The sequence below is a fragment of the Biomphalaria glabrata genome, chromosome 2, assembly GCF_947242115.1.
Source record: "Biomphalaria glabrata chromosome 2, xgBioGlab47.1, whole genome shotgun sequence".
In the NCBI taxonomy this organism is placed as follows: domain Eukaryota; kingdom Metazoa; phylum Mollusca; class Gastropoda; family Planorbidae; genus Biomphalaria; species Biomphalaria glabrata.
This window is the reverse complement of record NC_074712.1, coordinates 24,623,843-24,642,634: the sequence shown is the minus strand read 5'-3', so window position 1 is coordinate 24,642,634 and position 18,792 is coordinate 24,623,843. Positions and strand designations below refer to the sequence as shown.

At 35.6% G+C, this 18,792-nt stretch overlaps 1 protein-coding gene across 3 annotated transcripts in view; it reads right to left on the bottom strand.

Moving 5' to 3' along the window:
- The window catches only part of LOC106056023 (probable serine/threonine-protein kinase MARK-A), a 198,534-nt gene extending 180,015 nt beyond the window's left edge, over positions 1-18,519 (bottom strand). The window contains exons 1-2 of one of the 3 annotated variants that reach the window (XM_056019720.1): positions 18,378-18,519; positions 14,304-14,367 (exon numbers count right to left, since the gene is read on the bottom strand). In XM_056019720.1, coding sequence (XP_055875695.1) covers positions 14,304-14,367; positions 18,378-18,419 — 106 coding nt within the window. In that variant the 5' untranslated portion in view covers positions 18,420-18,519. Of the gene's footprint in view, positions 1-14,303; positions 14,368-18,377 lie in introns of those variants that run through there. The other 2 variants (XM_056019719.1, XM_056019721.1) reach the window with 2 other exon arrangements.
- Between the last annotated feature and the right edge of the window lie 273 nt (positions 18,520-18,792).

Sequence of the window (18,792 nt, the reverse complement as noted above, 5' to 3'; positions counted from 1 at the left end):
GACCTCGAGTTTTCCCGATGTGGCCAATGAGTTGAGAATTTTCTCACTAATATACACGTACCTTGCAATTTTAAAGGAAATCGTTAGAGCAGTTTTTCAAATCAAATTTATATAAATATAAATAAATAAATAAATAAATAAATAAACATATACATATATATATATATATATATATATATATATAAATATATATATATATATATATATATATATATATATATATATATATATATATATATATATATATATATATATATATATATACAAGAATTGCTCGCTTAAGAGTATAGAATGTTAGGTATTTCTTATTTTCTTATATTACCTTATATAATACAGACTGTTCCTTTATCTTGGTGTCTTTCTGAGTATTTAATTAGCGGCCCCTGAAAGGGGAATATACGCTGTTAGTTTTGTGCGTTTTGTATGTCCGTCTGTCCGTCCAGTTTAAATCTAGTAAACAAGAAAAGATATTGAAAATCCGACATGATGATTTTTAGACCATTTGAAGTTCTGATGCAACGGCTACTTTTTTCTTTTCTTTAATTGAAAATTTATTTTTTAAAATCAACTATTCATAAAATTACACCATTTTTACAATTGTATTGCTAAGTTAAATATGTTCTGTCATACTAATAACTAATTACTACATTTGCAAAGGAAATGTTTACTTTTCTTTTTGAAGAGAAAAAAAATCGATTTCATGTGCATCTAAGTGGAACATAATTTAAAACAATAATTAATAAGTAATTTTTCATATTATCGCGTGAACACCACAGGTCGGAATACTGAACTAAAATTTGTGTTTCAAAAGCATTTTTACATAAATTTGTTATATATGCAAATTTAGACGTCCCGACGTACTTTATAATTCCATTCATGTAACAAATCGTAAATACCCGTTTAAATTGTACTTTATATCTTATTCATCTCGTGCTCCTTTCGTTTTTAATAGATATAAATGTATCTACTACTTTTATTTTCGTGGCGAAAAAGAAAATCTTGAAAGGATAATTAGCTAAGTTTAACTTACATCTAAATCCAATCCACTAGATTAGTAAACAAAAACTAATGCCCGCAGGTCGCGGGTAATGTCCGGCTAGTATATATATATATATATATATATATATATATATATATATATATATATATATATATATATATATATATATATATATATATATTGTTGTAACTCCGCTCCCGCGCCACACTGATGGTGCGCATCAGAGCACTATTAATCACAAGTACTGGAGAAGACATGTTTATTCGACTAGGAAGAAGGACTGTTGTGGATCCTGATGAAGTTATGGGAGTCTGAACAGTCTGTGGCTAAGTGCTGTCCTATGTGGTATTAACTGTTTGGAAGACCAGGAGCGATACTTAGAAGTGTGTCGGTGGTCTGTTCTGCTCTTCTGGTATTAAGTAGAACTCATAGAACTTAAGGCATTACTCCTTGTGACTTGATAGCGGAAATCCAGGTCTAACTATTTGTTGATAGCTTATAATAAATACATCGTTTATAGTTATCTATATTATAAAGTAGAATGTGAGGTGTATGTATGTATGTATGTATGTATGTATGTATGTATGTATGTATGTATGTATGTATGTATGTATGTATGTATGTATGTTACTTATAGACATCAAAACCGCTTGACCAATCTTGATAAAACTAGGCAGGAATGTTCCTTGGGTACTAACTTAGACCGTAGTGTATGTATTGTAGCCCTAAAACAAACTTAAGACCCTCAAAAAAAATAAAGTGGTCCGACTCTATTACAGCTATAGTATTTTATGGATCTAGGCCATGTCTACAATGTTGACATGAGAAAAGATCGAAAGGATTTAGACCTAGATCTAATTTTAAGAAATACACTTTGCGCAGATAGTTTTTTACTTTGACAGATGAAAAGACAAAAAAAGATCCATTGATTTCATTATATAATAAAATTAACCTTCAATTTTGTGTTTCAAAAGCATTTTTTACATTAATTAGTTCCTTATATCTGTGATTACAGATTTCCTGACGAACATTCTTTCATTAGACAATTCCGTAATGAATCGCGTACTAAATATTAATTCTTTTAATTGTTTACTTTATAATCCCATCCCTAGATCTAAAACTCTAATTCAACTCTAAGATGTTAAAACTTCTCTTCGCACAGATAGTTTTATACTTTAACACATAAACATATTAATTAAAGTCCATTCATTTCATATTTTGATCAAATAAACATTCAAATTTGGTTTTCTAAAGCTACATTCGCCTATGAAAGCTGCGAAGCCGAGTTGAGATAGGCCTAGATCTATATTCATTCATGAATCGCGTACTAAATATAATTTCGTTTAATTGTTCACTTTATAATCCCATTCATTTAACAAAGCTATCGCTCTTTTCGTTTTTAATAGATAAGAATGTATCGACTTCGGGTAAACCCATTTTCGCAAACCTATTTTTATTTTCGTAGCGAAAGAGAAATAACGTGAAAGGATCATTAGCTAAGTTTAACATACATATAAATCCAATCCACTAGATTATTCAAAAGCATTTTTTACATAAATTAGTTCCTGATATCTACAGATTTCCTGGCGAACATTCTTTCATTAGACATTACCAAATGGTTACACATTAACACATCTCTCTTCTGAGGTCTGAGTCTATTCCTAAACCTAGGTCTAAAACTCTTACTGAACTCTAAGATGATAAAACTTCTTTTCGCAAAGATAGTTTTATGCTTTAACACATAAACATACTAATTATTGTCCATTCATTTCATATTTTAATCAAATTAACATTCAAATTTGTTTTTCTAAAGCATTTTTAATACATTCGTTCGCTGTTCGCTAAAGCTGCGTAGCCGTGTTGAGATAGGCCATATATTCATTCATGGAAAAAAGTTCACGCATGCGCAGCACAGAACTCTAGATTAGTGTAGATTTAGATCTACGTCTACCTCAAGATCTACTTTATACTTTATACACATGAACATACAAAATTTAGTCTATTCATCTCAAATTTTAATCAAATATATGTAGGCCTACAAGCAAATGTTTTAATTTGAAAAAAAAATGGATTTAATTAAGCCTATTAGCTATTTTGATTTGATAGCTTCATTCACACTATTTTTACATTGACACATTCGCTTTACTTATTACATTATTATTTCGTTTAATTGTTTACAAAACACTCTCAGTGACTATATCGACAGTAATGCGCAAATAAAGACCCGCGGGTCGCGGGTAACATATGTCTAGTATATATATATAGTTATATATATATATAGTTAGGATGGCTGCCTGGTCGTGCGGTTTGCGCGCTGGACTGTCGTTCTGATTTATCGATGGTCCAGGGTTCAAACTCTGCCCGCTCCCATCCCCCGTCGTCCTGCGGGAGGTTTGGACTAGGAAGTAATTATCTTCAACTCTGAAGGAACATCCGAAACATGTAAAACATTTTACAAAACATTTTACAAAACATATATATATATATATATATATATATATATATATATATATATATATATATATATATATATATACACATATTGTAATAACTTTAGTGAGGCACCTCAACGAGGACATAGACGTTTATTTACATAGAGACATGACAAACACAAAGGGCATCTGCCTTGAGTACAGCATCTCCATATTGGCTCTCTACTTGGGCGGAAATCGTTAGTCTCTTCATGTCAACATCCTGTTCTAGTTTGGTTACTAGTAGTGCGCATCTCTGCACTAGCCTGGACAGTGCCCATGCCAAGAAACCCAGCTACAAGATCTGAACTTGACAGAAATGTGTACTTCTGCCCACATCATAACATTGCTCCCGTCTTAGCACTTTTCGTCCCGAAAAGAAACACTGCAGCTGAGGTTTGACAGTTCAGGTGGAGGTCGATCAGTGGGAACCACAAACGGTAGGGTGTCTGTTGCCCACGAAGCCATCTGCACAGTTTTCCGCGGCCGTCGCTTTCTCTTCTTCCAGTTGGCCAGTCTACGCTTGAGACGATATCGTGGTCGCTGCTCCGACTTCATGACGGTAGTCGCTGATGCCAGCCACTTAACACAAATGGAGGTTGTGGCGATCACTGTAGATTGCAGGGTTGTTGTTCCAAGACGCTGAGTCAGCGGACCTTTTCCATGGATGTCTCGTGACACAGTTGTAGGCCCACTGGTAGCCTTGGTTTCAGGCACATAGTCTTTCTCAGCCTCATCTGTAAGGTATGCCCATGACGCATCCTTGTAATGTTCATCCACCGCTACATCAGGTTTCGCTGGAATTAATTCACAACCGTTCAAGTCACTCTCACTGATGTGGGCAGAAGTACACATTTCTGTCAAGTTCAGATCTTGTAGCTGGGTTTCTTGGCATGGGCACTGTCCCCGCAGGACGCCGCATATACACTTCAAGTCAATCGCCTGGATGCAGTTGCCAAGCATCGAGTTCTCTCTTATGCCGCTGCCAAAGTCAAATTCGTTGTTTCTGTCTCGGCCATTGTTGGGGCCCGTATTCGCAATTTCCCTCGACGACATCAAAGGCAAGGAATCAGAAACGGTCTTGAGGCTTTCATGGGTTGAGTTCTTATGAAAGGTACTGACAGATAAACAGAGGTCTTTAAGGTCCACAGCAGAAAACTTGGACGCAGACCCAATGTTGTCTTGATCTGTCCGGCTCATTGAGGTACTGGTAACAGGTACAACAGGAACAAATACTTCAGGCACATAACAGACTTCTCTTGTTTCTTCATTTGTTTCTTTCCTTTCGATTTGAAACATACCGTTCAGATCGTCGCAGCAATCGTCGTCACGTTTCTCGCCTTGAAAGTCATCCCCGCCAGACTTGCCCACAACACAGTCACAGACAGCGCTCCAATCCCCAGCGCCTCCATCACCACTGTTTGTGCAGCCACAGTCCTGACCAGGCAACTGCATCTTGCCCATTACATCAACAATCCCAGGCTCAATTTCAAATTGATAGGTCTCCGGATCTTCCTCTTCATCGATCAGAGCTTGCCGCAGACGAGCCGTGAGCGTTTTCCTGCTACCGACAGGTTTTAAACCTCGGTCTCCAAGCTCTTGTCTTAGCTCTTTAATTAAGAGCTGATGTAATAGCTTCAGCGATGCCATAGAGATCTAATCCTACCTCCTCTCGTTGAGTTGCCTATAAATCCCACTTCTGAGACCAATTGTAATAACTTTAGTGAGGCAACTCAACGAGGACATAGACGTTTATTTACATAGAGACATGACAAACACAAAGGGCATCTGCCTTGAGTACAGCATGTCCATATTGGCTCACTACTTGTGCGGAAATCGTTAGTCTCTTCATGTCAACATCCTGTTCTAGTTTGGTTACTAGAAGTGCGCATCTCTGCACTAGCCTGGATGGTGGTGCGCATGGCAAAGTCATAACAATATATATATATATATATATATATATATATATATATATATATATATATATATATATATATATATATATATATATATATATATATAATAATAATAAACTTTATTATCCGTATGGAAATTTGTCTTACAATTTGTGCATTACACCAAACAAAAAACATTATAACTATAAGAAACCAAAGTGTACATTCACACCAGACTCACTCATAGTTTACATGTGACAAAGTTTATACCAGATTGTTCTTATTTAATGATTTGATTGCCAGGGGAACAAAAGATTGTTTATGTCTGTTTGTCTTTGCTATCGGTGTCTTGTATCTCTTTTGTGATGGTAAAATCACAAAATCCTGACACAAAGGTTGATTCTTTATTTCGAGGATCTTGTTAGCTTTTTTTATAGATGTTTGTATCAAACAACTGCCCAAATGGGGTTTGTTTTTTGCCAATGATTTTACCAGCAGCATTTAGGATTCTATAAAGTTTATTTTTATTTTTAATGCTCAGATTGCCATACCAGGCAGTGATATTGAAACTTAAAATATTGCAGATGTGAGCGTTATAAAACATAGCCAAGGCCTTTTCGCTAACATTAAACGAGGACAGTTTTCTTAGTAATTGTAATCTTTGCTGCCCTTTTTTTGCTGATATAATCAGTATTTGCAGTAAAATTTAGTTTATTGTCTAGGATAGTACCAAAGTATTTAAAGGTTTGCACAATTTCAATAGTCTCTCCAGCTACAGAAACAATATCATTTTCCTTCTTGTCCCTACGAAAATCGATTATCATTTCTTTGGTGTTTTTTTTTTACATTTAATAATAAAAAAATATCTTTACAGTATTTTTCAATGTGTTCTATTTCTTTGAAATACTCATTTACGTCTGAGCTCTCTGAGAGCAGGGCAAGAAGAGCGGTATCATCAGCGAATTTTGTGAAGGAGCAACAAGAACTATCGCATTGAAAATCATTGGTGTACAAAATGAACCACAATGGCGATGTCACAGCCTCCTGGGGCGCCCCTGTGTTAACTATGCGTTCATTAGATATAACATTGTTTACCCTAACCCTCTGAGCTCTCTGGGTCAAAAATTCATTAGCCCATAGTATTATTAATGGACTAATCTGCAACGCTTTCATCTTTTCAATGAGTAAATGAAGTTGTATAGTGTTAAAAGCTGATGAGAAATCAATAAAGAACAATCTTACATAAGTGTTCGGTAAGTCCAGATGTTTGTAGACACAATTTAAAATATTTAGGATGGCATCGTCTACACCTTTACCCTTTTGGTAAGCAAATTGTAAAGGGTCTAACTTATTACAAAGATCATTCAGAAGAAACATTTAACCAATTTTTCTAAACATTTAGACACAATGGAAGTAAGTGAAACAGGTCTATAGTCATTCATTTCCTTCGGTTTGGAAACCTTTGGCACAGGTACAGTTATAGATGACTTCCACACAGGTGGTATCTCATGGTTTAGTAATGAAGTAGAAAAAATATCTTGGAAAGGTTCTGCTAGTTGTTCAGCACATTCTTTTAAGATTCGCCTTTTTATTCCATCAGGCCCACCAGCTTTCATTGGGTTGACGTTTTTGAAAATGCTACAAACTTGCTCTTTAGTAATCGCTAATTCTAAACAGTTGTTAACATTGACATCTTCAAGGGCTTTGAGTCTTAGATAATTAAAATCTTTCGTGTCGAAGCGACAATAGAAATTATTTAACTCGTTGGCTAATGTTTTTTCGTCTCTTATAGCAAGATTATTTTTAATTTTGACTTGTGCTCCTGCCATTTTGTTCATGATGCCCCACGCCTGTCGTATGTCACTTGTATTAATTGAGTCTTCCAGTTTGGTGCGGTAGTTTCTCCTCCCTTCCTCAAGAACGACGTTGAGATTTCGTTGAGCACTTTTCCTTGTCTGTCCATTATTGTTGGGGTATATCTTGATGCTCTTAGTACTGACACAGAATTTGATGTAATTTGTCACTGCTTCGACCCATTCTTCCAGATTTGAAGTGGTCTCTTTAAAAAAATTCCAGTCAGTGCAGTCTAGACATCCCTGTAGTTTGAGAATATTGTCTTGAGTCCATTCTTGTACGTTTTTTTGAATGATTTTTCCTTCTTTAAGTTTCATACGGTAAGTAGGCAGCAGTTGTATTGTTTTGTGGTCCGATGATCCTAGTGGTGGCTTTTCACGAGATGTGAATGCTTCTTTGATGTTACAGTAACATAAGTCCAGAGTTCTGTTCTCTCTTATCGGACATGAGATGTGTTGATAGAAGGTGGGTAGGTCAACCTTCAAGGTGGATTTATTAAAATCACCCAGTTTAACTACTGGTTCGTCCGGTGACCTTGTCTGAAACTCACAACTCATGCATTACGTCAGCGATGATTGCAGCTGCAACTTCTGTCTTGGCTGAAGGCGGAACATAAACCAGGACTATGTAAATAACACCAAAGTCTCTTGGCAAATAAAAAGGTCTCAATGAGAGCGCCAGTAGTTCTAGATCCGGACAGCACATTCTCTTTTTAACCGTGTAGTTGGTACAGTATTTGAGGTTGATGTACACACACAGCCCCCCACCTTTCTTCTTCTTAGACTCAGCCGTTCTGTCAGATCTCACGCAAGAGAAACCATCAATAGCAATCAGGTTGTCGTTGTCATCCTCCTCTAACGATGTCTCAGTAAAAGCCAATAGACAACTTTCCCTAAAAACGTGGTCGTAGCGTACATGGGCACATATCTCATCCACTTTATTTCTAATTGAGCGGAAGTTAGCTAGAATAATCGTAGGAAGTGGTGGGCGAAAACCTCTTCTTCTCAGCCTTTGCCGTAGTCCTCCTTTTTTCTCTCTTTTCCTTGTACTAATAGAGGAAGGGTAGAGACAATTTATATGTGCATAACATTGGAAGAGGCTTCCTCTTGGAACGAAGTCCGAGGAGTTGATCTTTACTATAATGAATAGATCTAGTACATAGACATATATATATAGACTGGACGATAAAGAACAAATTATTATCGGAAATATTTGTGAAAAGATAAGTGTGTAGATCCACATCACAAACCTATATATCTTTGCCTATGTCTATGATTATAAAACAAAGACAAAATATTGGGAATATGGCAGTTTTGCACTTTTCAAAACTAAAGATCAAAGGTATATATTGGCTGAAATGTTAGTCCTAGAATTTATAGCTCAATCGCCGCCATTTTTTTTTCACATAGATATAGTACATAAAACATATTGACTCCCCCCAAATAAAAATAACTTCCTACTTCCAGTCTATATTTATTTATGTCTATGATCTAGTACTAGATCGGCCGCCATCTTGGGTCACCATTTTTTTTCTTTTATTTCTAACGAAATAACAAAAGTTGAACAAATCTAGATCTAGTAAAACGTTTAATGTTTAACTCATTGTGGAGCCCACCTTGAAAACAGAAGTCTTCATATACATCCAGCAAAGAAATAATACTTGACCTATTAGATGTATAATTGTCATCATTTTGTTTACGAGGTCACAATAAATTTTAATAAAGGTCAAATTGCATTGGAAGGTGAAGTGATCATCAATTAGCTTATTCTAAAATCATTTTAATCAAACATAAGAATATTCAAATCTATTGTGTCTAAACGTATAGTTTTTTCGCTTCTAATGTTTCCTTTTTTCATTATTAAAAGACTCGTGAAAAAATAAAATGTATGTAACATTTTATGTATCATTCTTACTTTGATATATACGATGTCAGATGTGTGGCTGACTGACTAGAATCGTTTGGCTACCTATCAAGTGGGTTCGAATTCCAATCTCTACTCAGGCAGAGTTGTGTTTGCTGAAGGCCTAAAGGCAGCACGGAAAACCTCCTAGATACCCCCTTCCTCCAATGGCCCATATGAGTGATTAGATCATAACGCTCTCTGCAAGTTCATAATATATTACAAAAGTAAGCATTTTATTTAAAAGCTGACTAGCTAATAAAACAAAACTTATGCATTTTTCAAAACATTTTTTTATAGAAATTAACAAAAACATAAATATTTACATGAAAAAGTTCTTCCTCAATAAAGAAATTGATTTTGTTATATTAATGTATTAACTCATTCCATACGTAAGTTTTTGTCAATGCAACGGAGCAAAAAAAAAACCGGCTGAAAAACTTTTCTTGTGATAGTATTGTATGTTCTTATATACGATCATTTGTTTTTAGTTTCTATAGCAAGTAGCATATCAATGTTTTTGTCATTAAATGAGGAGTGTTATACTGTAAACATGAATAAGATAATTACAAAAATAAAAAAGTTTTTAAAGTTTAAGCACAACACTGTGGAAATATTTTTTTTTAAATTTAAACTCAACTTACGGTTATGGAAATCCAATAATTTAAATCCAAAGAAGCTGGTTTTTACATAATCTATATCTACATATGTTTCTAGGAAAGTAGCAAAGTTTCATTGACACTGCACAAGAAATAAAAATGTTATGAATTTTTTTGTCCACACACATGAAAATTTTTTTTTACACATTTTTTATGAAAACTGAACTTTGTACACTATATACAGAAAATGAGAGAAAAAACATTGTCCAACAGCCAACAAAGTTATTGCGCTTCATGAAAGGATTTGAAGCATCTTTTTGGATGTTAATGAGGCTTTGCTTCACATCCAGAGCAAAAAAATGGGTTCTGGCCCATTTAGTGCTCGTCGAACAAAAAAAAACAGTCTCTGTCCCGTTTGCTGTAGTCCACTATATGCTGACTCTTAGATTTTAGATTTTTCCTGTTGTCTACCAGGCGCTCTGATTTGTTCATTCAAAACTACATTCTGTGTAAGCTGTCGAATCAAAACATGCTTGTAGTCTTTCAGAGATAGTTTTCTTGCACCAGGTTTCTGACTGAGGTAAAATAAAATGTAGGAGTTGGCTTGACATATTTCGAACAGCCAATAAAACAATTTCTTCCACCACTTGATGGTTTTTCTGTCAAAGACACAGTAGTAGGTCACTTTCTGGTCTAGCTTGTTACAAACATTCATGTTTCGATTGTAAGTGTTACTTTTGCGGTGCCCACTTCAGCATCTGCTGAAACCATAATGACATTTTTTTTTTGCTTTTTTGTCTTTGAAAGCAACACAGAGCATTGTTGTTTTTTTTGTGGAGGAACCATTTCATCTCTCTGTGTTGCAAAATCAAACTCTTGACTGCTTTTGGAAATCCGAGTCTGTTGACGTTGAGTGTACCTGTGTAATATTGCTTTTTTGTTGTAGCAAATAGTTGATGAGTTTCCGGGTGGTATAAAACCGATCAGCAAATATTTTATGCTTTGTTTCCACATGTTGAAGGAGGGTGTCAAAAACCTGCACAGCTTGTCCCCCATCCTTACCTGCATCAGGATTGTAAGAGGTATTTGCCCCAAAGTAAGTCAAAATATCGACAAAATAGCCGGTTGCCGAATCACACAGGCCAAAGGTTTTGATGTGATGTTTGCTAGGTTTAGTGGCATTAAACATCTTGTATTGCCACCTACCTCTAAACCCAATGACCATCTCATCAATGCTGAGCTCCTGGAAGGGATAAAAACATTTTCTAAATTTATCTGTCAATACATTCAGGAATGGCTCTATTTTTTTCTTTTCCTTCTGATGCTTCATCGCCACAGTGAAGCATGGTGTGGTAGATATCTTGGAAGCTTTTCCTGTTGAACACGTGGTGAATCCAAGGAGCATAAAATTCTGCAGCCGTTGTCCAGTAGTCCGAAATAGCCGGTATTTTTTCAATTCCAATTTTTATCAGCACTGCCATAAACTTTTCCAACTCACTTCTTGCAACGTCAGTCCATCGTCCGTAAACAGATCGCTTTCGTGGGTTGTTCAGTTGGCATTTTTTCCTTGCAAATGAATTGATAGAATTTATCAAATTATCTTTTATTCTGTCATCAAAGATTGCATGAAAAAAATCAAGTGGAGAAGATTGATCACTTAAAAGTAGATCTGGGCAAACTCCAGGCATTTTCAGAGGGTGAAATCTGAAATTATTTTAGTGAGTTCCAAATGTAACATGGTCCCATTCAGGATCTGCAGAGTCAGAAGAATTATATGTACTAGACCTAGTTGTAGTGCTGGTATCAACAGACTGAAGACTAGTAGATCTAGAGCATTTCCCTTTCCCTTTAGTTGATGAACTTGAAGCAGTTTTTTTTCACAAGTGTTGGCTGTGGGCGAGGTCTGGTTGGTGGCTCATAATCTTCATCACTATCAGTGTCACCAAATATAAGTTGTGGGTCCATATCAGAATCTTCATCATAAATAGGTCTATGCCTAGGTCTACTAGAACTACTGCTAAGTTTTATGCTTTTTCCTGGATTCTGATCTGAATCTAAAGCAGGTTCCTTCCTTTTTTTGCTAGACTTAGACTGAGAGGCACAGTCTCGAAGACTATCAAGTTCTAGATCTAGATTCTGAATATCACTATTACTATCACTAGATCTATCATCATCCGAATCAGAATCAACAGAATCATCTGACTAGCTTCTTCAGCTTTTATACATCTGTATTTATTATCAATACGCCTAGAGCTATCACTGGAAGAAGCCATTAAATCAGGTGTTTTTTGTTGTCACAAATTTTTGTGTCAAAAACTGTAACACAGCGTGGTAAAATGTCTTTAACAAAATCAAAAACTGCGCTATAATCAAACCAAAACAACATAAAGGAATAGAAGTAATGAAAAGTATTTGAAATAAAAGTGCTTTAAAAAGTAGAAATACTCATTACAAGAAACAATATATTAATAATGAATATTTGAAAAAAAAATGTATGAAAAAACTGCGTGCATATTTACTTTTAAAAATTAAATGATTCGATTTCAAAAAAGAAAAAATTAGCCATTGCATCAGAACTTTGAAAGGTCTAAAATATCATGATGTCGGATTTTCAATATCTTTTCTAGTTTACGAGATCTAAACGGGACGGACGGACCAATGGACAGACCACATAAAACTAATAGCGCCTATTTCCCTTTCGGGGGCCGCTAAAAAAACACCATTTCGTTGAAGGAGTGTTTATTTTTTTTTTCTTAAATTAAAAAAAAAACAAGGTTACAAAGACAATTTTTGTGGAAACACAAACTCAAAATCGGCCCCCGGATTGTCCAATGTAAACGTTATATGTGCTGTACGTATTGTTATAAACCTGGTGGTGGCACAAATGGGGGTAGTGGTGTGAGTATAGTCAGCCGACGCAAATTGCCCCAGGCCAGCGCTAGACGAGCGGTCAACCGTGACGAGTTACGACGGTCAGCCGAGACGAGTGTCAACATGACGGTTCGGGAAGGATCGGCGTCTTAAACAGAGCTCAGGAGCGTCACGATGGATGTAGTCATGTGACGAAGCTAGAAAGGTCGAGCGACGTTCTGCCGGTTCTAGAAGGCCATTAGGGACCCTATATAAAGAGCGGAGGTGTCGCAGTCAAGACGGTTCACGACAGGGATTCAGAACACGCTCGACTAAAGCACAGTTCAACGGTGTGGTTCTGTACTGAGCATTGCGACGGTTCAGTGCGGAGTACTGTCAAGTACTGTTGAGACGACTGGTGTCTTGATCTTGGTCTGCGATCGAGTCCGACACAAAGAGCCTAGTGTGTGGAGTCAGTCCTGAACTGTTGAACCCAGTGCAAGCCCGGAACGAGACGTAGAGGCCAGTGCAAGAGTTGATACGGCGGTACGGTGTTATCGGAGAGATATTAGTACAGTGTACGTGTTGCCAATTGTACAGTATTGGCTGTTATTTATTCAACTATTAAAGTGTTACGTTACTTTGGAGCCCTGAGTTGTCAAGTTCTTTAAGTTGGTGGTGTATGGTGCAGTTTGCCTGGATAGTGAGATTCGTAACAGTATATTTTAATATTTCTATTACACATGAGACTGGGCACTACTAATGTCGTGGAATGCTGGGTTCGTGCTTCCAGGAGTACTCTTGACACATGACAAACGTAGATACTGACTTAAGTCCGTTTCAGCAGACAAAATATAGAGTTTATTTGATAACAATAATAATACTGCACTCTTTGTCAGTTACATAAGTCCATAGGAAACAATCACATCCGCATAACAGTGGTATCAAATATATCCAATATGTTGAATTCTCCAGAGTAGACTACAATCCTTTTGCATAAATGTTTTTAAAAAATTGGTAAATAATCATCTCCCTTACTAAAGAGTCTCCCGTGTTTGTTACTATTACTATCTTTTTTAGTTTACGAGATCTAAACGGGACGGACGAACGGACAGACAGAAAGACAGACCACACAAAACTAATAGCGTCTTTTCTCCTATCGGGGGCCTCTAAAAACATAATGACTTGGATAAACGTGATTTAGATTTTGAGTGTTTTTAGTCAATGTCCGGCTCAATGTGTGTATATAGCAATCGAAAATCTAGTCTTTCTAGTCCTTTTTTTTTATTTCTCGAGATTCATTACGTCGCTGAATTCACGTTCTACCAAATAAAAAGACGGGAAAGCAGTCAACAACTTATATAAAATTAAAATCTGTTATTGAAACAAGAATTTGTGGTATTATTGTTAAAACAATGGATGTTATTATTTTTTTGTTGATATTTCAATCATCTGTTTATGTATTACAATGGATCTGTGATTCAGAACATTCAAGTGAAGAATGTCTTCAAATCTTTGGTTTAGGTTGTGATAGAATAGTTCATAACAGACATACTAAACAGTAGTGAGGGGCCAATCGATAATTATTTAACACATTAAGAACCACTGGTCTAGATCTATTAAAAATAATTATATTATTGATTCAAAATAATCGATGCTATTTCACTCAATATTAACTTTTAAAAAAGATTTTTTAAATTTTACGTGCTAATACTTTCAAAAAATTGCTTACCTTCCATTCTTGTTGGTTGAATGCAAATTGTTAGAGCGAAAACAACAAAAATATTCGTGATATCCTGAAGATGTAATAATAAAAATCATACAAAAGTAAATAACAAAAACAAAACTTTCAGCAGGTGTGGAAAAACGAAAGTTAACCCAACTTGACCCCAAAATACATTTACTGAAATATTTACATGAAGAAGTAAGGTGGCTCACAACTTTAAAAGGCTTTTTAAAAACATATTTAATAATACAATTATATTATCTCCCTTTGCTTATTCTGCATTGTCTCTTTGTTTTAAAGATTTTAATTGCTACAAATGATTTTATTTGCTGCAACGGTCGATATTGCTACAGCCGTTTGTTCAAAACTAAATTGTGCCGGAAGTACTTTTCCCCTTATATATCATTTGCATTTACTCTTTTTACAATGCCACTATTCAAGTTAGAGCTTCATGGAACTTGAATCCAGCAGAAACCTGGACAGCTGATTTCAAAAACGGTTCTAACGATTTTCCTAGAAATCAACAGTTGATGTATATCACTGAAAAGAGAATTACTAGCTCGTTGGCTTCACCATTATAGATCTAGTTATATAATCATATCTAGAAGTTGAGCAGTACAAGTATAAAAGTACTTGTTCGCCCTCACCTTTCTCCTAATCAGTTGGACTGTTGGACATCACGCAAGATATGTCGAACGTTTTTCTCCATTTCTCTCTGTCTTTTGCATTGAGTAGAATCTCTTTCAATGACAGACCCGTACATTCTTTTATGTTCTTTCCCCATAGCTTTCTTTGTTTACCTCTTTTTCTTCTTTTTCCTGGTTCTGTTCCCTGAAGGAAGTTCCTTGCGAGCCCTGAGGACCTTGTGATATGGCCATTGAGTTTTAATTTGCGTTATTCGATAGTAGTTAGCAGGTCATTGTGGGGTCCATTCACTGAATTAATCCTGTCTCTAATATCTTCGTTTGTGATGCGGTCTTTGTGATAAGTATGATTTTTTTGTAGCTTTTCTATTCCTATGCTAGGACTGCAATTCTGGCTAGTAGTTCAGGCTGAGACAATAGCTCCAAGGTATTTAAAACTACTAACACTTGTCAGCTTTTTACTTCTAATACGGATGTCCCTTTTAAGCCCCGTTGTCTATTGTTTATAATTTTTAGTTTTGACGGCATTTATTTGTATACCTTTTGCTGCTGAAGTCTTGTTGTTATGAACATTCTATGCTGTATCGGTTGCCGTTCTTATGTTTACATGTGCTTGTAACTCGTCCGTAAGAATGTGTTCACGAAATGTGTGTTGTGTAGTCATTCAGTGTATTAAAGCCATAATAAGCGGACATTGTTTTCGACTCTGTTATTATGTTCATGACAATTTAATACACTGAATCAAAACTGTGAAGTTGTAAGAATTGCGAAATGGATAGGATATTTCGGCCAGAGAAGTTTGACATCGAGCCCACAGTACCTCAAGCAGCAGAGCATTGGCAGCACTGGTATGAAACGTTTGAAAACTTTGTATCAGTAGTATCAGTAGATAATCTTGATACTAGGAAACTACTGATTAACTATATCTCTCCTGCTGTATACAAAATGATACTTGATAAAGAGACATTTGATGAAGCAATCCAGACTCTAAACGGCATCTACATACAACCAAAGAATGAGATGTTTGCTAGGCACAGGTTAGCTACTTGTAAACAAGAACTAGGTCAAATGATAGACGCCTACATGCAGAAATTAAGAATTCTATCCAAAGATTGCAACTTCAAAGTGTTGACTGTTGAACAACACCGAAAAGAGGCTATTAGAGATTCGTTTATCAATGAACTAGTGTCCAACAGCATTCGAAAACTGTTTTGAAATTAAAGGACGCCTTCGAGGAGGCTCGATTATCAGCACTCATTACAATATGAATCATCACAGCCGGAAACTTATTGCGCGGCAACTACGCTTACCAATTCTTTGGCCGCGCCCAATGTAACGATTCCTCAGAGTGCAAGCAATTCACACATACATGAAGTAAATGCATTAGCTAGCAAGTGTTACTTTTGCGGCAGGGTTAAGCATCCCCGTTCTCAATTTCCTGCAAGGGAAGTGACATGCAATCAGTGCTTCAAAAAGAGTCATTTTCAAAGAGTATGCAAATCGAAATCTTCAACAGTTTCGGCTATCGCTACTGTGCAGTTTTTGAGTTTAAACAAATCTACAATTTCATTTTCATCAACAATGCCCTAGTAGACACCGGGAGCTGTGAAAGCTATATTTCGACGCACATTGCTTAGAAGCACAAATGGCCGACATGCTTCTCAGGCAACAGAATCTTTATGGCTTCCACCCATCTATCTCGAATCACTCAAGGACACATCTACGCTAACATACGACTCAAAAATGAACGATACGAAGGAGTTAAACTCTCTCTACTAGACAATTTGTGCTCCGACGTCATCTTGGACTTGACTTTATAAGTTTGCACCAAAATCTGATTATTCCTTTCGATGGTCAGAAACCATCGTTGTGCCTGAGAACTCTACAGCCAGCGAGGGTAGAGGCACCTAGCCTATTTAGTAATCTGTCACCAAACTATACCCCAGTGGTTACAAAGTCTTAATTCCAGATAGAAAGTTTATAGAGAAAGAAATTCAACAACTGATAAAGGATGAGATTATTGAACCATCTAAGTCTCCCAGGCGAGCACAAGTCCTAGTCACAACAAATGACAGACATAAGAAAGAATGGTTATAGACTACAGTCAAACCACAAACCGGTTAACTCTACTAGACGCCTACACCATACCTAGAATTGACGAACTCCCAGTACTCTGTATATAGCACCTTAGACCTCAAAAGTGCATACCATGAGATTCCCATAAAAGAAGAGGAAAAGTCGTTCACAGCCTTCGAATCATTTTCAGGGCAAAGGTTTAATTAGGCCAAATGATTCATTAAAGCTTGTTTATTTTTGCAAAGAAATGTCTTCGTGTACTACTGTAAGCCAGTGACGTAAGTGGTGTAAAGTTTTTTTTTCCTTTCTTGTTGTGTTGGTCGAGTGACGTAAGTGGTATTTTTTTCACTTTGACGTCAAAGAAAAAACTTTCTTTCATAAAACATTCTAGCCAAAATTAATTATTCATTAATGAAACATTTTCAAACCGATGTCTCAGAATCAATATAGAAAGGTTGCTTGGTAGACACTTAATTTTTGTAGACATGCAGAGCGATTTATTCGGCAACTCATTCCTTGAGGCGTCTCAAAGCACTATTGACTTCGGGTATATATTCTTCCTTAAGACATTATTGAAACGAGCGAGGCTCGGTCACCTAGTACTATATATATATATATATATATATACACAAGAATAAAGATAGATAAATAGATACAAGCAATATATTACCCTTGATCCGCTGGTCTTAATTTACGTATCGCTGATATAGTCAAGGAGAGTGTGTTAAAAACAATTAAACAAAATAATAATGTTATAAGTAAAGCGAATGTGTGAATGTCAAAATAGTATGAATGGAACCATCAAAATAGCTAATCAACCTAAATCCATTTTTTTAATAAAAACAATTCCTTGGAGGTTTATATAGATCTATATTTAGAGCTAGCCGTAGAGTACTAGATATAGCCCTAAAAATTCTAAATCTAGAATGACTAGAGCTATATAGACTAGAAAGTAGTTAGAATTCTAGTCGTACAAATTTTTTAAAAATAGTGTTAGGATCATAGCGCTTTCAGAAAGCTTATAGCATGAAATTGCGCTAAACAAAAACAATATGTAAAAATATTTCTAGTCGCACAGATTTATTACTGTTAGTCTAAATCAATTACAAATTTAATTACATGAATGATCCAAATTTAATGGACACTATTACACTTAACATATTTTTAAATAAAAGTATTTAAATATTTTTGTTGTTTGTGAATACATTTCCTTTTTTTTTTTATTGGTTCAAAATAGTAATTTTTTCGCCTTTTTCTTCTCTGCCTTAAAGCCTTCTAATTTTTGTTATAATGTAATAATAGTTTTAATAATTTAATATTCCAAACTTCAAAATAATATTTTAAAAGAAGTGAAACTTACACGAAATCTCAAAGTGATGTTTTCAATACAAAAGAGTGTCATTCTCTTAAAACTAAGACTGTTTTATTGGTCCACAAGACGTGCCCAGAGAAATGTAGCGATAAGACGCAATAAAGGGAAACAGAACAGATTATTGTGTCAGCTAAAAATATTTGCCAGGTAACAATGAGGTCAGACATGTGTAAATACTAAATGTTGCCAACAGTACTGAGAAGCTGCTGTAACTTGAAATATAAAGAATAAAATGTGGTCGACTCGCTTCTCACAATTGAAATGGTTTTTTTATTCTAAATTTTCTTGCACCATTATTACATAACGAAATGAGTGCATAATAATATTCACGAAAAGTCCATATCGAAGAGGCCCTGTAATGCGATTCGAATAGTATTACCAGACGTTCGACAAAAGAAGGACT